This window comes from Cyclopterus lumpus, chromosome 3 (assembly GCF_009769545.1).
Source record: "Cyclopterus lumpus isolate fCycLum1 chromosome 3, fCycLum1.pri, whole genome shotgun sequence".
Classification (NCBI taxonomy): Eukaryota; Metazoa; Chordata; class Actinopteri; order Perciformes; family Cyclopteridae; genus Cyclopterus; species Cyclopterus lumpus.
In genome coordinates this window covers 24,726,342-24,752,212 of record NC_046968.1, presented here as the reverse complement: position 1 = coordinate 24,752,212, position 25,871 = coordinate 24,726,342, and the positions used below count along the sequence as shown (strand labels likewise).

The window sequence follows — 25,871 nt, the reverse complement described above, 5'->3', positions numbered from 1 at the left end:
GACCTTGTCCCAGAAGCTCTGGGGGGACATGCAAAATATTAACATTGCTGTCCAACCTAAATGTCACCACATCGATAAGATTGCCAGGGCCGTGCATAAGGACCTGTGCAAGTTGATGGGGAAGGCAGAGAGGGTGCAGAGGTTTCTGCTGTGGGAGGAGGATTCATTTCACCCGGTTGCGATTCAGACCCTCAAGACACGCCTGGTGAAAGCAAAGAGCAGCGGCCTCAAAAGGTTCTTTAGAGCTGTGGTCAAGCCGTTTACCTGCTGCTGCAGATCCGCCCGCCAGGACTAGTCCCTGGTCCTCAGGACAGGTCTCAAAGGACCACACAAGTATGTGGTCTCGCAGTAACATCAAGGTCAGGAACCTCTTTGCTGTGAGGGGCATGGTGTCTTTAACTGAAAGTACGTTGACATTGTAAGCTTTTAAAGTTGAACAAGTTTAAGCGGATTTGAAGATTTATTTATTTTCATTTCATTAAAACATCTGACAGATTTTCACAGATGTTTTCTAAAAATGACCACTGTAAACCAACATGTCATAGAAAAAATATAGTCACTATATATAGACATCGAACCCTTAACCCCCCCCCAACCCATCTAAATAATCATAATTAATCGTGATGATTAAAATAAACAAGGCAAGGCAAGTTTATTTATAGAGCACAAGGCGATTCAAAGTGCTTTACAGTTACATAAAAGTACAAAAAGGTAAATAAAATCATTTTTCGAACAACTGCAGACCTAACTGCTGGTTTGGGTGTAACAGACAAGTCAAAGAAAACACAAAAATGGTCAGATAAAGCAGCATCAACGACATTCACATTTGAAATAATAACACCCTTGGTAATGAGCTCATCTAGAGTGTGCCCTCTGTTGTGGGTGGGCTCAGACACATGCTGAGTTAGACCAAACATATCAAGGACAGCAGTGACTTCTTTCGCTTGCCTGTCATTGGCTACATCCACATCCACATTCAAGTCCCCTGTAATGACAAAACAGTCAAAATCAGTGTACGCAACTGAAAGTAATTCAGTAAAATCATCAATAAAAAATTCTGTGGTGGTTTGTAAATAGTGATATAAAGTATGGAAGATTGTTTTATCTCCATTTTGAATCACACATACTCAAATGATGAAAAAACCCCAAATGACAATTTGTGGGTGAGTATATTGTCCCTCAATATGGCACAAACCCCCCCACCCCTCTGGTTTTGTCAAGTTTCAGACCCACAATTGAAGTGAGGTGGACTAGACTCAATCAGGACTGCATTAGCTGTGTTTTTGTCGAGCCATGTCTCAGTTAAAAACATAAAATCAAGATTGTAAGAGGAAATAAAACTATTAATTAAAAAAGATGTGTTACTTAAAGATCTGACATTGAGTACTGCATGTTTGAGATTAGCTAAAGTTGAACTGGACGCTGTGTTCTTGCAGGGGATATGAATTAGATTTCTCTGATCAGACAGTCTGACTGTCGGAGTCTGCCGGGGCGGCGACGGGACCCGGGGAGTCGGAGTCTGCCGGGGCGGCGACGGGACCCAGGGAGTCGGAGTCTGCTGAGGCAGCGACGGGACCCGTATTTTTTTACATTTATGATGTGAAATGAATTGCTTTCATTAATGAAATGTATTGTTCACTGATATGATTTCCACTCTGTTACATCCAGTCCACCCTGTTATCTGAGTTTATTTTATGATAATTAAATGAAACAAATATTAAGCATATCTTTGTGGTTACTTGCAGGTTATGAATTATTACGCAAGGCAACCAAATACATTGTGCTCTTTTCTTTTTTCTTTCTCAAGGTGCTTTGTTGAAGTTTTTTGGCCCACAACAACAACAACAGCAACAGCAACAGCAGACCTCTACAAATCCTTTTTAAAGTTAAGATTACAGTGACTTGCTCACCCATTTAAAATATATCATGGGATCTATCTGCTTTAATATGACTACACAAATATTTTTTAAACAATTGTTTCTTCTACTATTTTCGGTCTAGCATGAATTAGATTTCTCTGATCAGACAGTCTGACTGTCGGAGTCAGACTGCGACGGGACCTGGGGAGCCGGAGTCTGCCGGGGCTGCGACGGGACCGTATTTTTTACATTTATGATGTGAAATGAATTGCTTTCATTAATGAAATGTATTGTTCACTGATATGATTTCCACTCTGTTACATCCAGTCCTCCCTGTTATCTGAGTTTATTTTATGATAATTAAATGAAACAAATATTAAGCATATCTTCGTGGTTACTTGCAGGTTATGAATTATTAAAAACACTTCAACGTGGGATTAGAAGAAAATATCCAGCAGTGGCTCCGTATATATAGTCAACAACTTAAATAAAGTCAAATTAAATAAAGAAAGTTCAATTGAATAACATCTAAACAATATTTATTATTACAGATTTCAAATGTAACTGGATTAAATAAAAATAATACATACTCTTAATAATAAATACATTATCTTCTCTTATTTTAAAGTAAAAAGGCTGGATTTAAAGCAGAAAGCTTTTGAAAAAATTTGACTTAAAATAAAGCACTTAATTTTAGAAAAAAAATAATTTTACTGAATTGTCCTGCAGCTTTAAATTCAGTTTTATTCGTGTGTGTCAATCAAAAGAGCAAAAATATTATTTTATTGTCATCTAAAAAGAGAAATGTGTGTGCAGGGACTTTATCTGTGGTTATTAAACCACTTGTTTAAGCTCATTTCTCTTAGCGTTATTGTTGACTTATAAGAGTCTGTACATTCCTGGTTAAGCTGTCCACATTTCTCGTTGGCACTCGAGACGAAGGCGGGGCTTAACGGAATACAAACATGTGATTGGCCGAGTAGGATCAGGTGAGAGGATTTACAACGCGTGTAATTGGTCGGTGCGTTTCTTGACGCTCAAAGGACTGAACAAATAAAAGTCACAAAACCCCTTTTTTCTGTTTGTCTACATTTTTCTTGCCAATTTAATACATACGGATTTCACAAACTAGTCTAGGACCACATTCCACCCATGTCTGCAAGATCATAGAATATACAGTGAGACAAAAATATAATCACATGAACCTCACTGTCTTTTTTTTATTTTTTTTAAGTCTTTGGTGACTTCAATTGAAATGTATAAAATAAAAACAAACATCCTGGGAACTCCTTTCATACAGCAGGTTATTACAGCAAAAACAGAAATGATGCATTGAACCATCTCCTTCACATTATAGATCACACCAACAAGGGGCGTTATCGCTTCAGCATATCACAGTCAAATGACAGGTAACTTCAATCAGTCAAGTATCTGTGGTCATAACATAACTTTCTTCCATAAAAAAAAAAAAAGACAACTGAGTACCTATTATCAAGAATAAAATAGAACTCTTAAAACAGTTACATACATTTAAAATAACGTAGACACATATATTTTTTTAAAAGTGCATTTTGTTGTAGTTTGTTTTATCCGTCTACCGAGGGCTAAATGGCAAGATTTCACCAGAAAGACAAACACACGTTTGGTTTAGTCAACTCGTCAGTCAGAAAATGTTTGATATTAACATCAACTCCCCCGAAATATCTTTTCAAGTGATTCCCGCGTTGAATTATCCCTTACCTCTTACCTCTCCATCCTCGCCTCGAGCCTCAACCACCACTCCTGTCACAAACAGCTGCCGGAGTCACGGGGCGAAAGATGAAATGTCCGTGAGGGGGGAAAGGCGATGGTGGAAAAAATCATAATCTACAGTTAAAAACCTACTCTGAATTCAGAAATAAATAGACAGTCTGTTTGCATAGTCTGGAAGTGATCACTAAATAGGGAAGTCATTTCACTAGAGGGGGGGAAAGGTCGGTCAAGATGCCTGGGCTCGGGTTGTTTCTTTCATGTTGCTACGTGTTGGTTGATCTTTTCTGGGCTCTGATGCTGGTCCTGGATCTGTGCAGGAGGGCATCATCAGCTCAAAGCACGGGGAGAGAAAAACAGCCACCAATCCGACAAGAGCAGCGGTTACCTGGAAGAGAATAAAGCAGCCGGGTTAGACACACACGCACGCACGCACACGCACACACACAGAGAACATCTGACTACCTCGACCCAAATCCTCATTTGTTTCCCTCAAACTTATTTAAATACATTTATTTATTTTGATGTCGTAGTATTTACCAGTATTGTTCGTGTTAAATAACAAGGTCATAAAAATACAATATAACATGTAAATAGTGCCACATTAATAAACACAACTCTTATAGTCGAACACATCTGGGTTATTTTGTCTCCAATAACTGAATCTCAACTTTCATGCACACTGAATGTCCTTTTGTGTCTGATAAATTAAAAGTGTTTTTGTCTTTAAATAAAAAAAAGAAAGATGTGTTGCAGCTTCACCTCTCTTTCAGGGGCAGATTTGGGTTACTCAGGAAGGACAGCTGCTGCTCCAGACTGCACACGCGAAAGGCCAGGTAGCAGGACGACAGGATGAGGAGAATAATACTGACGAAGGAACACGAGACACACCGATTAGTTTGAGGACGACGAGCTGTGTGGAGGAATAAGCTGTAATGTCTTCTCATGAACACCGGGAGGCGACGTTTGACTTTCCTGTCAACATAACCCAGAAGCTTCACTTGTCCTTGCACAACAGTTTAAATCTTAAAAAACTTAAAGTGGGGGGTTTTTTTGGACACGTTTTGCAAATCATGTTCCATTTCATGTTACTGCTGAACATTTATACAATGTAATGTTTTAAAATGTGGTTTCAAGTCATTTCTGCAGTGAAAAAAACACAGATGAGACAATAAAGCCTAAAGTTATTAGTATTTATTTTATATTATCGTTGCATGTTGTTACAGTTATAAGTGTAGGTTATCTGAAATAAACCTGCACTGTGTTACCACATAATAATAACATAACAATGAAAATAAATAATGCAAGAGTGACAGTTATATATCTTTTAAGTCGCTCAAGAGTGACTAAATATGCATGGGTTAAGTGTTTAAATTGTAAGCCTAAATATAGATGGAGTTTTCATTGTAATTTATATGGATTATAATCTGTGATATAACGGGCAAATCTGCCCTCGACAGGGCGGGGTCAGAGGTCACCGTCAGCAATATGACAACCCTTCAGGAGCAGAAGGGGAATCGCTGCTCTCTCAAGGTCACCGAGGCTTCGTGACCTCTGGGTGAAGGACTCAAAGGCTCGAGGGCAGGTGGAGCACGCAGAGCATGACGTTCACTTAGACACATGATTTGATGCACTGCATCTCAATAATTAAATTTCGTCTCATAGGAGGTCTGATCCCCGTGTGTTCAGTTTGACGGAGTCAATCGCCCACTATTTATATCTCCATGTTAATGCTCGCAGTGTGTGTGTGTGTGGCTGTGAGTCAGCTGTTGGAGGAGGTGAAGGTGGTGTTGCTGTGTCGCTCTGTATACTCACAGCAGGGTGAAGAACTTGAGCAGCTGGTACTCCATCTGGCCCAGTTCTGCCAGTGGCTCTGATAAAAGACCCCTGTCTGTTTGCAGAGCTCGCTCTGTAAAAAAAAAAATCACACACACACACAGTCACATAAAACCATTAACAGTACTTGGCTTGACTGTACTACATGTTTCACTTGGACCCACTTGTTACAGTAATGATGTGACAATAATGCACTTTAGAGCTCAAAAAATTCTATTAATTAACACTGTGAGCTGTTATTTATTTATTTTGTCAAGACAAAAAATATCAACCAAGAGTTTGAAGAATGTTAGACCAACCAATTATATATGCATTTATATTTGTGTGTGTGTATATATATATATATATATATATATATATATATATACACACACACACACACACACATATACTGTGTATATATGTATATATATTTGACCCATCCATAGTTATTAAGGAGCAGTGGGCTGCAAGTTAAAAAATAAAAAAAAGAAGTAATACACTTTGATTGTACGGATTAGATTTTGTGCATTTTGTACTAAAACCCAGAAAAACAAATGTAAGAAAATAAGAAACGACAAAACCTGAAAACAGTTTTTACACATTTTCTTTTAAAGGAGGTAAATAATAATAATAATAATAATTTTCATTCATTGTTCATTTTAAATACAGGTGTTATTTAGCTTCTCCATCTTTTAGTTACATTATTTTACAGCTTTCCACTGTGCATGTGAGCTGTGATGAAAATGTACACAGAAGTTCACGTTGATCAAATGTCTGACGTGTAATAGAGAACCACATTAATATCGGGCGGTATGGAGAAATGATCCGTCAGCATACGGCCGGTAAACTGTCCTCAAACAACGTCGACAGCAGACATTGTTTGTGATAATCTCTCCATAATCTGAACCGCCCCAAAGCTTTTTAATACAAACCCCTGCACGGTTTTTAATCTCCACTTGGAGCTCGATGTGTCGTTGCATAAGAGAGATGCTGCCATCCAAAAGCAATTACTCTTTCTATCACTCCCTCACACACAGACGCAAGAAATAAAAATAAAAAATATATATAAAGACACACACACACAGATTACCCAGTTACCGTCTAGAGGAAGTGACATTTTGAAGATGTAATACACATTTTGTCCACTGACTCGCTACTGATTACAGATGAAACTCTTCATCTGTTGCTGTCGAAGCATTTTCTCATCCGGCTCCACTACTTTATACTTTACCTTGAACCAATCATTATTTATTAATTATTGTACCCCTACTCTAAAGTTGAATTATATTCAGCCTTCAAGAAATAGAAATGTATGCATTCTACATTGTAATTATCTTTGGTAACTGTGTATTTAATAAAAAAACACTACAGTGTATAATTTCACACTCAAAATAATCGTAATAACATTCATAAAATGGCCACAGGCACAGCTGGATTTCCCTCTAAATTGGCTATTAATCAAAGTCCCGCAGGACGAGTTGAAAACTGAAAGTATCAACAAATAAGGGATTTAACGCTAAAATATTTCCCAGTAAGGTTTTCTTATCAAGCGGTGTGTGACTGGCCTCACTGGCCTGAGACCAGTGCTGTTGATGTTTCCCTACAGTGCCACCGTGGACGGTTGCATCACCTTCCAGCGGCTGCTCTGATTTGAAGGGTGTGTCTGCGGCGCTCAGGCTGCTGGTGGAGTTTCCCAGGAGGTCCGGCAGGGAGGACGACGCCGACACCACGGAGGGTTTCCTTCTCCACTTTAACACTGATGGGAACTCGTTGACCACTGGGAACTCGTCTGGGACTGGGAACTCGTCCTGTGGAGAATGTAGATGGTCAGCGAACTGCAACAGATGGAGATCATAACCGAAGGAGTCTGTCAGAAAAAAACAGCGGCTCGTCATCGAAACCTGAGATCACCTCATTATTCACTATTTATTCTTAACACGTGTTTAAAAGTCTTGCTTGGTTAGAGAAACCAGACGAATGAACTGATTACAAACCCTCAGCGACCTCAGAGTACATGTCGCTGCCTTAGTGCCTTCTCGTGTTGCTTTATTTGAACGATTTAGAAGCCAGAAATCATGAAAGCGAGAACATGTTTTTTTGCTTTTGAGACTTAAAAATCATATTCATATATTGTGACCCCACAACATGAGACTGAAACTGAAAGTAATGCCATAAATCAGTTAAAAGCATTAATGAGAACAACTAGTGAGCTCTGATTGGTGTCTATCCTTGCTATTTGGTAAAAAAAAAAGAAGCAAATGTAAATGGTAAACCCTGAATAACTGCAGTTATGAATGTTAATAAGTTGCTACTAAACACATCGTCGGGCTTTTACGCAACTTTGCAGGCCAAAATGTTGCTTTAGTTAATGGCTTACAAGTGATAGTAAATTATTGAATAACCGTTAATAAATAGTGTTTTTGCTATCTCTTCATTTTTAAAAGGTTGAAGGTCAATCTATCACACCCTAGAGGAGCAACAATGACAAGAGAGTCGGCGAGGTCAACAAATACACTTGACATTGGAATATCTCTAGCTCCTTATATATCATATAATATATCATATAATACTTCTGATGACCAACTGGCATCCTGACATGTTCTGTGTTGGAGAGAAAAGCTCCAGGAAAAGCTTCCCTGGACTCTGCTGGCACCTCTTTTTCCTTTTCTTTTAATACTTTCCGTTTAGATTACAGCGTGATCGAGGACAAGCATGTTAACAGAACTTAATTATAACTTAATACAAAAGCTGTTCTGTGACACACACATACACACACACACTGCAAGAATGCAGCTGCAACAGAATGATCTATTGATGCTCTCTGAGTAAGAATGTAAGTCGGGGGGGGGGGGTTATTTCATTTAGGTTATTTCGATGCCTGTGGATTACGACATGTTGACGTCTCACCCTCTAGGATCACAATCTATAATTTTATGACGGTTTTACGATAGACAAGACTGACCAGCGATAAGGTCGGCTCCTCCAAGAACTGCTTCAAGCTCAGACTCTTCCCATTGACCTGAAGAGGGAAAGAGGAAATAACCTAATTAACGGACACACACACACCACACAAGACACACACAACGCACAACACACACACACAGACTAAATGAACAATGTGCATGCAGCAGAATCTAGGTCCTCTGACCTGAAGGTGTGTGCAGATCCTGCGCAGGACGTCATATACACTGTCTCTTGACAGCAGAGACACAAATACATACTGAGGGAATAACAAAAGGGAAACAGTGATGTCAAAATAGGGCCGCTTAAAAATAAAATATTCCCTTGAAAATATTCTGAATCAATCCATACACAAAGAAATTAGTATGATTATTACAATTTGAGATCATTTAAACAGAGTGTATATTGATACGGTTGGGGAAGAAAAGAAAAAAAGTCTACTGAACAACATGAATAAGCTATATAGTAAAATTAGGACATGATATTAAACTTTGACGAGCCCCGAGGGGGGAAACTAAATAAAGAAATAGATGAAGAAGATTTTCTGTTTCACATCTCCGCCTGCCTTTGGTCACTTTTATTTATGCACGTAATCAAACGCTCCAGCTCCTGTTTTAAGTGTACAATCAGTGCACGAGGGTGTGTAGAAAGGTGTTTGCAGCCCATAATAATCCAGTAACATCACTGGGAAAGAGTCCATGTTTTTCTGGAACTAATTTGGGGCAGCCCTTCGGGGGTGATTCATAATCTGGGGCACAAAGAGGATATTTCTCTCATCACATTTTCTGCTCCGGTCTATTCGTTCATGAAACCCCCCCCCCCCCCCCCGAAGAATGACAGGTTAGTGACGGCTTACCCAAATATCCCTCTGACCTGGATAAAACCTCACCGCCGTGTAGAAAGCGCTTCTGAGTGCATTCCCGAAGCATTTGAAACATTGTGTTATTGTGCGTCCTGCTGGATCTCTCCCTGCCACGGTCGTGTTGGTGAACGGGGTGAAAAATTACAAACAAGCCTGGACTTTGTTGCTACAGACGCGAGCTGTGAACTTTTTACCTCATAAACACACGAGCCAACCTCAGTCCTCCTTCTGCAGTGCGGGTCCCGTACTGTACAGAGCCATGTATGTTCACGCGGTTATGCAACCCATATTACGCAATCACGCAGACATATATGGTATACTATGCTACATATGCCGCATACATATGAATACACACATATGGTCCGAGAAAGGCTGTTGCTTTAATCTGAGCTGCTGAATCAGACTCCCTCGTAGTTCTGGTTGGAATAAACAGCATTTGTGTAATATTTCACTTCTGCTTGCTCATTTTCAGCTATATACCCAATTTGATAATAGTGTGTTGCACAAATGGAAATGTAAACAGCTATTTTACACGGCTGCCTTGTGCTTGGGCTTACTGTTGCTTTAAATAGAGGAAGAGATGGGAAGCTAGTGACCATTTGAAGGTGAAAACAGACCTGAAGACAACGCGTGAGACAGTTTGCATTAATCTGGAGAGTGTTAGCTAATGGACCCCTAATGGACCTCAGGGCTGATCCTATGCTCACACTTCTGCATTCATCTGGCAAAAGAAATCTGCCCAGTCACTGTCTTTATTAATAATTCATGATTTTGTGTTATGAATAAATGATGGAACAGGTACAGTACACATGTACGCTGGTGTATGTATGGATGAGTGCGTAGTGGAGTATATGAATGTCTGCGGAGCACTTGTGTGCTATTTCTGAACTTTGTGACGACCGCCATATCTCTCGAGTAGCCGGCGCTCCTGTGTATGTGTGTGTGTGTACTTTGGCAACATCCTGCATGATACGAGAAACATGCAGCATATTCTGTGATCTATTTCAAGATCAACGGGGGAAGCAAAAAAAACGACTTTACCAAGGTTCCCGACTAGCATCGAATTGTAGCAGCTCCTGTCCGACATTAAATCAAGTTAAAAAAAGAAGAGTTTCAGTTTGATATTTGAGAGAAATCCAAAGAGCTGTGTGTCCTTTATGAAGCTATATCCAGGACCTACTTTGTTTAAAAACAGGGTTGCACATAGAGACAAGAGAGCGATTTTAATCTAATGCACGTTTTGGTCAAATTTTGGTGAATATGTTACGCACTGGAAAAAAACACCTGGCTCTGTAAATGGGAAACAAACGAAATGGCCATGACACGACTCCAGCCATTCAGCAACAGGGAGCATAACGCCATAAATGTATAAAGAGAAAGGCCGTGGGAGCAGAGGGACGGTAAATCTGGCACATAGCAGCGCTGAACTCAGTCTTTATCAGCTGTAACCGAAATGCGAGTTGCATTGATTAAAGATAAGTTGAATAAGCTCTTTCACAGGAAATGAAATACTTGCAAAACCTCCCATCAACCTCAGCTGTGGGTTGTATTTAGTGCTAATGCTAGCATAACACCAAACTAAGATGGCGAAGCTGCATGTTGGCATCCCGACATTAGCATTTAGTTCAAAATAGCCTAATGTGCTACAAACATGGTGGGAAACGGGTTTTGGATAAATCACTGGCTTAAATTAACTTATTGTCTTTGCTAAGTCTGGTCATTTGTGCCCTAACATTTTCTAATTTGCTGACCAAGAAATACATGTATTTGTTGTTTCTTTGATGTTTTTTTAATAATGACAGATCCTGTTAATCACTGCTAAAATTAGCTTGCTGGCTATCGTTATCGATGAGGTGTCGGGGGGCCTGAACCGAACGTGAAGAGTGCATTCTGCCTTTGAAAGCCCCACTCGGTGACAGGACTCTGACGTGTGAATGTTAAGAAGCCCCCCATGAACGTTAATGGTGGAAAACAAACCCTGGACTCTCCTGTTACTAGCATGCTGGGACTCCGCACGGCTTCTATCTATAGCATGGTGTTGTTTTCTTTCCCTCACACCTTCGACCTGGAACACACCGCCACGCTGCGCTAACCAGCAAGTGTTTTAATTTGCGGCGACTGGGAAGGAAGTGTTCACCTTCTGGCCGGTGTCTGTGGTGATGGCCAAGCCATTGGGCACGAGGCCCGCTGTTTTGTGCTTCTTCACCAGCCTCACGGAAACGACAGGGATCGCCACCTGAAGACGGTTAAGAACATTGAGAAAGGAGACGCGCGGATTTGAGGGGGGCAAACTTGAAAATGATAGGGTAGATTAAAGAAAAAAGAAATCAGACACTGAAATACATTTCAGGAAAAAGTGGACATGAAACGTGTCTTATTTCAGTCAGAATGTGAGGAATGCAGCCTGAATAAGTAGCTTATTGTCACTCAGATGTCGGGAGAGGTTTGGTTTCGAGGAAATGAAGAAAAAGGGGAACAGTGCACAACATCAGAGAGAAAATTGCATATCTGGTGAAGGTGAAAGGTTCAGTAAGTCTACCTGTCCTGATACATAATTCCACAGTGCAGACATAAAGAGAGAGAGAGAGAGAGTTCTTCTATGTGGGAGAACTGAGCCATGTGACACTGAAAGTCAGCCCGTAATCCTGAATGACTTTCAGTCAAGTAATTTGTCAAGTCATATATGCAGCTTGTCAGATCGTGACGGGGAGATACGGGGGTTGTGTTTGTCCGTCAGTTTGAGTTTATTAAGCCGTCCGTCGGCCTTTCTTACCTTGATGTCCTTGCCGAACAGGTTGGCATAGAAACACAGCCAGTTTCTGGAAATGTAGAGCCGGCCTTGCAGAAGAATATCTCTGAGGAGAGCACAGGAGTACACTGAGAACAGAAGAGAAAGATTATTGTATCATTATATTGTTAAAGGGGGTAAAGAAAAACACACACGGGCTTATTGAGACATTACATCTTGGAGCCCGACTCCTGTCTCATCAGCATTTTGATTTTTTAAAGAAAGAAAAAAGATTGCAAATTGAGTTAACGGTGAACCAGTTCATACTGGGCTTGAGAAGTCGGTCACCCTGGAAGTGTTTCTGAGATCCAACACAGAGCAGAAACACTGGAGCAACCCAAGAGTGCCAATAAAAGACGAATGCAAATAAATAGTGATTTTACAGTTACATTATTACCAGTGTTTGTTCTATTAAGCTTTTTGGTATGCAATTACAAATGCGGCTACTGAAGATGCTATTATTTGGTACATGATCTTAAAATAATTTCATGCACCACCTAGCGTGTCTTCACCACAACTAGTTTGGGTGTAAAAGCTTAAGCAAACAGAATTTAGAGCAGCACAGGACACTTGAAGCAGTTTTCATGTTACTAAAAACATCATGTTTTATATTACTTTTCCATCATGTCGACGAATGACTCGTTATCGATCATATTTCTGACTAAAAAGTTACAATAGGCCTATTTCTAGAGCCAAAGAGGACGTCGTAAAATGTGCCCAAAACCCAAACATATGAATACATAACACGGATAAGAAAAGCACGACATCCCCAGAATGGAAAAGCTGCAACATGGGAAGTTCACCATTTGTTATGGTTATTGCCCAATAATTTACTTAATGATTTATCAATTATCAATCTCTAGCCAATATCTGGTAATTGATAAACGGCTCATATTGGTTATTTTGCATAGAAAAGCTAAACAGAGTACGAATACAAGCGCAAATGTCATAACAGGCAAAATCATAGTGAAGCTGAAGCAAATGTCCAAGAACATGAACAAGTTGCAGCACAAAACAGAGTCCTGAAAGTTTTCCTGGTGGTAAAAAAAAAAAAAAAAGCACGTTACCTTTCATAAGGATCTCATCCTTGGGCACACACTGGAACAGTTTGTGGTACTGCGAGTTGTACTTGCTGACAGTCTGTGCAGAGGGACAGGGCAGAGTCATGAGCAGCTCCTTGGCGGACCGGCCTGCCTGCACAGCACCACCGGCCACTCCACCACCACCACCACCACCACCACCACCACCACCACCGGCCACTTTGGCTCCGCTCGCCGCAGACACCACTCTCTCCCTCAAAGGACGCGAGCTCTGCACCAGGCTCAGCACGTTGGCGCCGTACACGCACACGCACTCGCGCACATCCAGGGCCTGGAGCAAGCCGCTGCAAGACACACACTGTGCCCCCCCCACCCACCCACCCCCTGTCGCCGGTCAGTACGGGGGGCCCCCCACGAGAATGGCGGACTGTCTACCTCTAATCTACGTGCACAGACAAGGCTCTAGTGTGTACACCTACAGACACACACACACACACACTACGACAGAGTTACAGCAGCAACGCCTCGGTTTACAGCCACCGAGCTCTTTCTCTGAAACTGAAAGGCTCCCTTTCTCTGTCTCAAATACACCTCCAGTGACTCTCCACTAAAAAGCGCCCGGCTGACACCCTCCCTCTCCTTCTGCCTGCTTCCCTCACATACACACACTCTGCCCTTCATCATTCTGAGCTGGAGAAGAAGAAAAAAGAAAAAGAAAACACACACACCGGTACTCCTCCCTTCTGTTAGTTGAAGCCACCTTCTTCGCCGTGTCAGCTTGTCTGCAGTGTCAGTCTGTGACACCTAAGAGTCCACACTTCAAAAATCATACAGTTTCCTCCCCGTCTGAACACACAAGAGGTCTCATTCATTCCCCGCTCTCCTCCCCTCCAGGCTCCAGATATCTGCCACCTATTTTCCTGCCCTGTCCTGCATCTCGTCTATTTTTTTCTCTCCTTCGCCTCGTATCAGCTCAGTTTATCTCGGTCGTCACGCTTGCTCCTGTTTTTTGTCTTTCTATTAATAGCTCGCGGGGAGAGCAGCTCCTGTCCTCAGGAATATGGCGCTTACAGTACGCCGACTACATTCATTGGTCAAATAGTCGTAGATGATTCGTGCGTTATTTGGGATGTGTTACTTCCACTTGATGATGACGCCGTTACCTTATGTGACTCATATCAAGGCCAACGTTTGTCTGGAGGACACTGGCCAGGACTGCGGCGGGTCTACGTGATGGTAATTTAGGATTATACAGCACCGCTGAGCCTGTCAATGAACATACGATCCTTTCTTTCTTTGTTGGCCGTTCAGTTTTAGACGTCGAGTCGAACAATCGTTTAATAATAAATGAGTTTGAGAAATCTCACATTAGTTGGGGAGTATCGGGAAACGTGCAGTCATTTCTCACAAGTGTATAATGGCAGCATGTTATTCTTTGTCATCATATAGGATTCAGATACATGAATAAATATAATATGCATCAGATTGTAATTGCTTCATATCCGTTTCAGCTTTTGTGGCCGATTTTCACAACACGCACATGCGACAAATATATCTCAACGCCGCCGTATGAAACTGAGAGAAAAGCCTTCGAGTCCAGGGATTACAAACTGAGTCAGAGAATCGCTTTCGTTATAGTCTAAACATTTTAGGTGAACATGAACACGTCTAGTTGGACTTCAATCACAGACACGGCGAAGAGAGACCTGACTCACCGAGCCACGGTAACACTTCTTCACATCTTCATAGGAAAGGTCTTCAATCAACTGAAACCTGGAATGCAAGAAGAATACACTTAGAATTAAAATGGATCACGTTTACATTCCAATAATAACTCTCCTACATGTGAAATGTACCACACACATCAACAACCCTTCTCCCCAAATGTGCCACTATGGGTACAAAATATATACGTATACACATATATCACACATTCGAAGGCAGATTGATGCCTTCAAGGCAGCGTGACAAACGGTTGTTAGCTTGTCGTGTGTGTGTGTGTGTGACAGTATGTGTGCATTTGTGTGCGTGTATTTGTGTGTGTGTATTTGTGTGTACATTGCGTGAAAATCCCAGCTGGGTCGGAGCTTCCACGTGATGAGTTAATCATCAGTGTGTGCATAACTGCAGGGAGACGAAGGCTGTCACAAAAACCACATAATCAAAGATAAATATTGATTTGTTTAAGCACAAATAGTGACCATGCCAGGAGATTATCCACGTGTTGTTCTTTTTATAGTCAGAATGCATGAACACGAACACACACACACACACATCAAGCTCGCCTCAGGAGGAGCACTCAGAACAGTGCAGCAGATGTCACAGCGTGATACTCGTATCTATTACTAATGCGGACAGAACCACCCGGCAGATAAAATATAATATAATCAGCCCTCTAAGGAAAACGTCGTTAAAAGGATCCGCTGTCCCAGTTAAGGCGCTTTGAAAAGAAGAAGACACGTTTATGCAACAATGCATTCTGAAAGGGCAGATCTCTTTGAGGGATTATTATATTTTTTTTTTTTCGACAGAGACTTCCCTTTCTTCCCGTATCTCCCTGTGAGTGCGAGGTGATTGACAGCGAGCGAGCGCGACGTAACGCAGTGCTGGTATGAAAAACACTCCGGCTCGAGGAGCTACTGATAAAAGCAGACGCTCGGGCCCCAAACAAAACCCCCAAATTGCAGCTTCATTGTTGACCGTGATTATCTCACTTTTTGATGGAAGCAATTTTTCCATACGGTGCGACGGAGAAAAAAAAAAGGCATCCAATGAAGGGAGGGAAAAGAGGAGCTTTTATATCTTCAACCCTCCAGAGTCCCACGGGAACACTGTGACGGACAAAGGTTACATTTGGTCGGTCCTCACACTCACGGCCTTTTGACTTGTAATGTTCATATCGCGCCCATCACCACCACTGGAGCTATGAAATATTACTTTCACTGAGGTACTGCACTCGAATTCTGAGGTAATATTGGACTTTTTACTCCACTACGTTAATCTGACAGTTATAATTACCTTTCAGATCAACATGTATACATAAAACACCATACTATCAGTTTACACACTTTGCAGTATATATATATATATATATATTTAGCTGTAAAGTCAGCTCTACCCTGACATTAAAACCCTGCTTACGCTGTATAACAATGAAGAAAAGTGCCTTTGTGCATACGTTTACCTTTGAATTTACTTATTAGTCAGCTACTTCTTCCACCACCGCTGCTTAAAATGCTAAATGACACTGGTTTGTGCTAATGTTAATGCAGTGTGCATCTAAAAGATAAACACATTATAATCCCTTATTTCATCCTCACTTGGGCCTCCAGGTTAATGTCTCATGAAGATATGTCTCTTTGGGCATCAACTGACACATTTTTTATAATTATATAAATCCAATTGGATTGCTTTATTGAAAGACAACCTTCAGTAATAATAAAAATAGCCCAATGAGTGGTATTCAAGCTGGCAACCGTTTCTAATTTAAAAAGAGGGCGAGAGCTTCTCATATACAGTCAAATGGGAGAGAGTGATATTTATTTTAAAAGTGGTGAGATGAGGGTGAGAGCAGCAGTTGGGAGAAATGGTGTGGGCGTATCAAGGACCGAAATATGCCCGCCTGAAGAATGCAAAACAACAACAACAACACCAGCACCGTGTGGAGTGGAGAGACAAGATCATTAATATGCGTGGATTGTCTTCTCCGGCCACATATAATCACATTTATAATCCAATTCAAGGACTTTATATTCACACAGTTTTTAAAAAAAATGAAGGCGTAATATTACACATTCAAAGATTAAACTACATCAGCAGTGAGTTTGCTCTGTTGTCATGGTGATACATCTGTTGTCGTGTTAGACAGGATTGAAAGCCCCGACAGAATATAGAGGCTACTTGACTCTATGCGTCTTCAAGTGTTAGGCCATTATTCTTTATGTCTCTATTGATGCTCTGCCATCATCTTCTCCTTCATTACGAGAATCAGAAAGGCAATGTGATGCTTTGGCAACATTGTTTCTATAATCTTTATTTTTTTTTTTTACTTTCATGCCACTAAAGACTTTTTCAGTGAAAGATTGAAGTGAAACGAATGATCCACAGCTTAGGCTGGAAAAAGGCCCAAGTAGGGTTAAAGTGTCAGAGAGCTGAGGGGGTTGACAGATGCTAAGCTGCCTGCTGCGTGTGCACGCTCACATGCACGCTCACATGCACGTGAGCGTGCATGTGAGCGTGCATGCTTGTGTAAGAGCAGGATGAGGCTGTTGTTTACAGCAGAGCAGTACAGCTGTGACAGCCCTGCGCTGCTCTCCAGTTGGATCTGCTGGCCCTCTACGGACACTTAATGTGACGCATCAGTCGCTTTACATCACTTAATTATTAACTTCAAAACAGCTCCAAGAAAATACAACAAGACAAAGTAGTCTCCCTCCTGCTGGAAGATATTCTTTAAGTTACTGTCATATTTAGTGCCTTTTGTTTATCTACTGGAACATAATTGTGAGGAATAAATGTACAAGTCAGACATCCCAAACAGGATATCTAATAAGTTACTTAGCGAAAAACCAAAATATTCCTTCTTTCCAACATTTAATTATTTAATGCAGCTTGTCCTAGATGTGCAAATTCATGATCCCCCCCCCCTCCCCTCCTTGGAAACAGCGGCCCATTATCTTGTGACCATGTTATGAACAATAGTGCATGTGTGCAGCCTATAAATAGGCTCCACAGTGGCTCTGCACACCCAGGTGCAGAGAAGAGAGTGATTATTAAAAACACAGGCAGCTCTGTGGGGACCAACCGGCTCTCCAGTCCTTCGCCCTCGCTCTCCATCTGTCTCCAGCTCCCGCACAAGATGCAGGTCTTAATCAATACTGCTGGTACATCAAGATGCTCGGTGAGTGTCAGAAGTAAACCGCCACGGGCAATTCCCAATCTCGGGCGATGTGCAGCAGAGCTGTGTGAACGTGGCGAGGTGAAGCTTGGGGATTTCGTTTCATAAACAAGGTCATGTTGGGATATGACATGTGCGAAAATGATGGACAGTTAAAGATAAAAAAGCTTTGCCATAAATGTCACTTAAGGTTTATTTCGGACGTTATTCAGAGGGTTTGAAATGAATTCCCCCGACCCAGGAGGAACCGTCGAGTTCTTCCCGCTGGAGTAAAAATAAAAACATAAAAATCTCTAAATCAGAAGCGTGTCGGGTTTCCACACAACAACAACAGCAGCAGCAGAAACACAACTCGGTATTTTTCCAGCTGCCCGGAGGCTCCTCGGTGGACAGTGAATCACACCGTGTGCACGTAGTGAACCTTTCTGAGTCCAGAAGATATAACGAGGTGTAATAAACCAAAAGCTGACCACCATTTCAAAAGCTGTGGTTTTGGGAATGAAACTAAACCCGTGTACCAGTTTCTGCATGCTTGTGTGTGTGTGTGTGTGTGTGTGTGTGTGTGTGCGCGTGTGTGTGTGTGTCTACGCATGCGCCTGTGAGTGTGTATCTCAGTGCCCTTGGCAGTGAGGCTGAGTAGTGAAACTAATTACAAGCTCAAAGAATCCTAAATTGAATTCTAAATTAGAAAGCGAACACCTCCCATCGGTGGCCGTGGAGGAGTGGAGTCCCAGTCAATAATTTAGCTCGGAAGAGACGAATCTGGCACCGAGAGAAGCGAGTCTCACTCTGGGAAAGAAAAAAGAGAAAGGCACGGCGAGAGAAGTGGAGGAACTTTTCAAAAAAACGTCTCCTGAGTTTAAAAATCAAAGTATCAGATTCATAGATCAGAGTTATCATTTGAAAGATGAAAAAACAGGTCCTGCGGATGTGGAAATCAAGCACATCTTCACCACGTCAGCTGGTACCAGACGCACGCCGAGTGAGCACCTGTAGCTTAATCTCTGAGGAAATCATGAGCTCACAATCAGCTTCATATCTAATGAAAGAATAACATGTTTATCTTGGTATCTTATCAAAGCGTTATCGCAAGTGTTTTTATGGTCAAATATTATTATTATTGGTGATAAAGAGTGAGAAAAACATCGTCAGTGAGGAAATTATGGAAACTTTATGGATATTTTAGGGCTTTTCTTTGAGCTGTAAAAAGCATAGTTCTGTTTATTGCAATTATTTAGGAGATGGAACAAGTAAAGGACTTTATTTTCTTTTTTTTTAAATCACAGAAAATCAATGTAAGACGCTTAAATAAGCAATAACTTAGATTCTTTTGACTATTGGAAAGGCATTTAAATAAACAACATTAACAAATATCCTGCAAACATCACACTGGATAATTAATACAAGACAATGCTTTATGAATACAACATACAAAACATTGTTTCAAGTACAACAATACTTTCCTGTGTGACCTGTGAGTCTATAAATAGCATTCACTAAGGTTGTTTATATAAGTTTGTTATAAGTTTTATATAAGGTGGTTTTAAGCGTCTTTGAGTGTCTAAAAAAGCGCTGTATAAAGTCAAAGTATTATTATTATTATAATAAACATTGAATCAATTGATTCTGTGTAATGTCAAAGTGGAATTCTCATCACAGTCTTTAGCCTCTTTTAGCTCATTGTTTTGATTTTAAAAGTTGGTCGAGACCAAAACAGAGGTCAAAATTAAAGTTTCAAAACTAATATTTATGCTGCTTTGTGTGTCCTGGATGTTTTTTATAACAATTTGATACACCTGTGATATGTGGTGGTTGTGTATTTGTTGTTTGGATCCATTAAAGCAACTGTAAATACCAATATCTACAACCTTAAGTATTGCAGGCAGCTACAGAGGAGTGTCGAGGTGAGCCACGCAATGGGAGGGGCTAAACCTGAAGACACACACATGGCTTACTGAAGGATGCCAGTTCCAGACTGACAGGTGCATTAAGCCCCTCCCATTCTCTGAATCCACCAAGATGCTTCAGCGCTAAATCTCATCCCAGAACAGATTGCCCGGGATTACACTACACTGGCCTCGAATCCTTCTTATATAAACACACACACACACACACACACACACACACACACACACACACACACACACACACACACACATTGTGCATATGAATACTTTGTTCGCTGTCTCTTTGTGTACGTGCATGTGCATGTTTTCACCATTGTCTGACATCAAATACAGCTGAAATAAAAGCACAAAATAATAAGTCTCCTGTGGCTGTAACCCGTGACCATGCACAGGATACAGATGGTGTGCGTGTGTGTGTGTGTGCGTGTGTGTGTGCGTGAGCTTTGCCTGAAGTGGCCGTGTGCGTCGTCGTCCTTGCAGTGGTTCAGGTCCTGTGTTGGGAGCAGGCCCGTTTCCTCGCTCTGCTCCTGCTGCTCGGTCATGCTCCTGGCCCTGAACACACAAACACACACACACACACAGCTTGATGTGAACATCAGGCACCTCTTCGCTGGACCGTCATGTACTGTACTGTGCACAAAAAAAAGACCCCCCCCCCCCCCTCCCCGTCCCAAAAAACAAATTGGTGTTTGTTTTTTTCGTCTCCGGGTTTGGCTTCAAAGAGAACAGTTTATGGGGCGACCGAGTGGACTCTGTCTTCAGAACCAACGCAGCTGTGGTGTCGGGGTCTGATTGGGTCTGATTGGGCCCGGTTGGCGCTGTTGACATTAATAACCTCCACTCGGCAGAATGAAGCTGTGTTCTTGTGATGGTGACAATGGGGTCCAGTGTCTCCTCTCACAGATGCCTGCAGAGACAGAGAGCACCTCGGAGGTTGTGCAGATGGCCGACTCAAACATTTTCTAGAAATACGCTCTGGAACTTTTCGGCACCAGATGTCTCCTGAAAAAAAAGAAACTTTTTACGGATGCCAACGCGATCCATATATTGTATTAATGTGACCCTCCCACCGAGGGAACCAAATCCCCGGCTTCCTGTTTACTTTGATGGATTGTGTGGCTCAGGTCATTTTCATGGCTCGTTTAAGTTGATTTGCATATTTCAAAATGGATGGCAGCTAATATTTTGAAAGCAAGCCTTCCGGTCACCGTGTGCAAAGAGACCATTGCAGTCTGAGGCCAAGTAGCTGTTCACTACTGCCATTTCAACACAACTTTTATCCCTATTTAATTCTAATTATTTCAACTCCTTATCATCTGACTATTTCCCTTGTTTACTATTTTTCTTTCAACTATTAATCCATTTCTCCTGAGCAAACAATTTTATCTGTTCATCCATTACTTTTAACTCCCTATATTGTAATTGTTTGTCCAATCTAATTATGTCCACCCTTTAGTATTTGCAGTTCAGACATTGTTTAGCCAACCATGTCAACTTTGTATTATTTGTATAATATATGTATCCAATACATTCAACATGTATTATTTAGCAAACTGTTACCAACCTGTATTTTATTTTATTGTGCACTCTCCATCACACGTGGTGTTGACGTGTTACGGCCTCTGGTTGGTGCGTGCACCGTGCAGTTAGCCCAGTCATTGCAAATAAAACCAAGACTCAGCCATGTGTAATCCTATTTGGCTATTTATTTCCTCCCTGAATACAAATGGATATATGTTTTTTCAATAAAAATCCTAATTGACTCTTTATGTGGATTGTACCCAATCTCCCCCCTGCAGTAGACCTGCTAACGCACCCATTTGGGAAGATAAAAGCTGGTTGTCATAAAACACTGGCAGCCTTTTAACCAATCTATGTTTCTTCCTCTCATCTGCACATCAACAGCCACCTGCCCTGCGCCATATTTCCCACTGGGAGAGGGGAAGCCGCTGCCACCTGCCCTTGGTATAATTACAGGTGTTGATGGAAATAGGCTCTTGCATGCAGTTTCCAGCGTATTATCTCTAATTGGCCAGAAGCCTCCACGTCAGCCACTGACCTGTTCAAACAAACAAGGGCTTCCTGGAGGTTTTACATCCGACTGGTCAGCTGCGATCACAGAGGGGTGGATCGCAAGCCGAAGGGCCCATTGTTCCATGAGGGAAAGGTTTGTGGGGTCCTTTCACCTCAAGCCTGAGGTTATGGGATTTAGGAGAGGTATCTGATCCCAGATGAGAGCCTCAGGGCAAAGCAGAGCCTTTTCACGTCATTTAGGAACAATGTTCAAAGGGGCTGCTTGTGGTTGCACTCAGCTTTGCTCTGCGAGCAGTATTTTTTAATCAGATGACCATGATCAGTATCTGAGGGCATGGAGAGTATTCAAGCAAAGATTTCTCTCAGAAACCAATTTTCACAAAAATCATTGAGATGCATTCTTACATATTTTGAATAAATGCTCTAAACGTGGTCTGCAAATGAAAGCATCCCTAACAACATAGAAATGTCTGTTATTAAAAGCTGGGTTGGATTTACTCAGTCAAATGTTCTCTTTTAAATGAGTAATTTCCTAAATGTAATGAAATTATTGTTTTGTGCAATGTAATCGAGTTCTGCCTTTAATAACCTCGACGAGCATTGCGTGTTTCAAAAATATACTGTATATATATAAAAACTGAAACCCAAATATTTGTATATAACTGTTTTGAGCTTAACGTCCTGCCCTCCAGACAGCTCATGGTATATTTTTATGAGAACAAACAAGCATACAAACAGTCGGACAGCTTTACGAGCCTTTACCTGAAGGCTTTGACACCACACCGTGTCCACCGCGTCTGGCGGCACAGGGAGCAGACTTTGGATGGCTCTCTGGTGACCTCAGTCACAAAATTGTTTGCTTACAGTCTAAAAAACCTTATGAAACACATAACGGCCCTGGTCACGCAGTTCTTGGCACAAACAGCTTTGGGATAAACATTCTCTGTGAGGGGAAACATTTTTTTTTTTTTTTTTTTTTTAGCCATGAAGATGTTTCAGGCTTTTGCTCCGAGTTAGTCTGTGTGGGTTTCCGGGAAGTGGAAATAAACTAATGATCAAAAAGATAGAATGAAAAGATAGAACAATTACTTGATTGTGCAGCACAAGACGCTGCTTCTAACCCAAAAGTTACACATGTGGGCGTGGATCCAAACCCCATCATCAGACCTCGCATTCAGTGCCAATAATTTTTTAACATACGGTTAATTACCTATAATAAGGCATTATAGGTAATAACGCAGGGCCCACCTTAAGGCCCTCACCATGTCAATCGATATTTATTTTTGTTTCATACTTCTAGACAGTTACAATTACAACAATACAACAAGCCCAATTGCCACATAATGAACCTGGGGTTGGTGACTCTGCCAACGGGCCGATGGTTATGCTGGTTAAACCTTGAACTGGGAGGATTAAAAGGAGCATTCCTTTCACCACCATTAGGTGGACTGGGACACAAACAGGGAGCCAGTGTAGTGTAAGAGTCTTTGTCTATCTAAAGTAAGAAGTATGTATAGTTAATCTGTTTTCCAGCAGCAGTACCAGCCCATCAGCTAAACAGTCCGAATGACCTGTTTTTTTTTTCTTCTTCATGACTTAACTGAAAGGCCTTAACTTCTCCACCCTTTCCTTTTTTTGTCTCACGAGACACTCATTTTGTCCCGTCACAAGACGTCCTCCAATCCAATAAAGTGTAATCTCGTTAAGGTTTCTTGCCACTGGGATTGTTGCTTAGGGATCACTGCTGCCTCCGGTCGCTCGTCGTGTCCCCGTTGCCCCGAGCAATCGAAGAGGTTTCCCCAAGATTTGCAAAGTAACACGGCGGATAAATTAGTTTAAAAAAAACAAACAACAACAACCACGAATCAATATTATGTACAGGATTGTAACGCCTCTCTGCACGTTAAGGCGACAGAGCGTTAGACATCAGGGCCAAACAATCTTACAGAGGATATCAGGAGGGCTAAAGCTATCGAAAGTCTTCTTGAAAACACACTTATAGCCTCGCATACCTGGGATATTTATATTTCACCTTCACACACCACTCGTTATAATCCTTTAAATTGTAATTCTCATGTCTTTACTATGTTTTTTGGCTGTATGCTTGAATACTTTGTTTTTGCGCTTTAAAAGCACCTTGTGTTGAAACAATGCTATAAATAAAGTGTATTATTATTATTATTATTATTATTGTTAAGTCATCGGCATTAACAGCAGACACACGGCTGAGCAATGTGCTATTCTTTGTTCGTTGTGGGTGTGCCGTCACAAAGAGTCTGATAGTCTGAAAAGGGCGTTTGCCTTATTGTTAGAGAAAATTAAAGTCGTCTGCCGTCTTGGTTTCTCTCATGTGTGCGAGTTCAGACTTACACAAACAAGCGTGTGCTGATAAATAAAACAAATAAGGGAAAACATGACAATGACACTTTTTAAAAAAGCTTTTTTTCACAGAGCTTCGTGACATCATTTGTCACGATTATGATTTTCTTCCCCCCCTTTAGTGCCAGATGTCTTATTGTTGTACACTAAATTAATTTGGTCTTCTGGTATTTCACAGACGGCCTATGAAGCTGCAACAGAGGCTCAGCCTTTGGACTCTGCACTGCTTGAGACCTCCTGAAATAACCTCCCCATTGTGCAAGCACCTCAAAACAGCCTTTGATGACACACTTGTGTTTTTAAGACGGCACAAGGCTCCAAAGATGTGAAATTCAAAAGGGATTTCATGGAGGAATAGTTTTTTTGCAAAAAACACAATTGGTTGTGAAGTGTTTGTGTCGTCTCATTAAGAGACCAAACAAAAAGTAATCTGTGGGATGTTTAAATATAACAACACTTCTATTGGGAAGTGGCAGGAACCCCTGTTTAATTGCAGACTGAAGTAAGCCATAGGTCTTGTAGGCTATGGTCAACTAACAAAAATAAATACTTTATTACTAAAGATACATGTTGTTCCTGACGTGTATATGCATCTAGACCACTGTTATTATCAAGCACAAAAAAAGCCTCTAAAGTTTATCAGGAGAAGCCAGGTTAAGATGCGTGGAGAAAAAAAAGAATTCTTCACAATAAAAGCATAACAAATTATTAACTTTTGCATTAAATCTACATACTTAGCAACAATACATCATGATGAATTAATAATGTTCATTCACCTATCAGAATTAAACGAGTAAACTCTGCTGTCAAGGTGTTATTAAATAAATATTCGCCAGCACCCGCTGCGATTCTGACTTTCAGTTTCAACTCCAATCGACACTTTGGTTTGAATATACTACAAAACATCACTACATAGTTAATAATACGGTATTTTCATGCCTATTCTGCTATCCTATGACGAGTCGGAAGGCTGGTGCTTTTATTTTGAAAACAACCCCCTCGCTCTTCCGCTCGCCAGCTTTCCCTTCGACCTCGCTTGTCGCTTACCTGTAGCTCCACAAGTCACCTCTACTTTTTCGTCGTCGTCGCCTCGTCTCTCCGCGGAACTCGTCCCGGTCAGCGCTTTCATTTCTCGGCTCAAGTCATTTTTCACGTTGTTTTTAAATCCACGAACAACAACATATATATATATATATATACACAAATAAAACCCTCCACGCGAGACGCTGAAGGAGGAGCGCGTGGTGTTGACGGAGCCGTGACCTCCTCAGAAGTGTGTCCTGTGTGAGGAGGGCTGAGCTTACCTTCAGCCCAGTGCGGGCTGTTGACACACTGCAGGGGATTACACGGCGGTGGCTGCACACTGACCGCAGACGCTCGCTTTTTTAAATATATATATTTTATTTATTTAAGTAAAGTCATGCAGCTTTTTCTTTTTTTTTTAGTACTATAGCATACAATTACTCCCATTTTCAAGTAGAAGCTACAGCTACTTATTCTTATGCAGAATGGCTCCTTTTAAAGAGTATTGTTGTTATTGTCCTTGTATTTGAGTGTTAGATACTTAATATACTACT

General features: G+C 41.2%; 1 protein-coding gene across 3 annotated transcripts; it reads right to left on the bottom strand.

Annotated features, from left to right (window-relative positions):
* Positions 1–2,936: 2,936 nt before the first annotated feature.
* Positions 2,937–25,569, bottom strand: gramd2aa (GRAM domain containing 2Aa). Of its 3 annotated transcripts, XM_034526380.1 has the most exons (12): positions 25,342–25,569; positions 20,329–20,433; positions 14,793–14,850; positions 13,105–13,177; positions 12,023–12,126; positions 11,387–11,485; positions 8,575–8,646; positions 8,389–8,445; positions 7,057–7,234; positions 5,424–5,517; positions 4,371–4,475; positions 2,937–3,996 (listed from the first exon to the last, which is right to left on the bottom strand). In XM_034526380.1, exons 2-12 carry the CDS (start codon positions 20,421–20,423, stop codon positions 3,993–3,995), a joined length of 939 nt encoding a protein of 312 aa, XP_034382271.1. In that variant the 5' UTR covers positions 20,424–20,433; positions 25,342–25,569; the 3' UTR covers positions 2,937–3,992. The 3 variants fall into 3 exon arrangements, with proteins under 3 accessions (XP_034382271.1, XP_034382279.1, XP_034382289.1); XM_034526388.1 differs by lacking the exon at positions 8,575–8,646 and having other exon boundaries at positions 25,342–25,549; XM_034526398.1 differs by lacking the exons at positions 8,389–8,445; positions 8,575–8,646 and having other exon boundaries at positions 25,342–25,549.
* Positions 25,570–25,871: the final 302 nt, after the last annotated feature.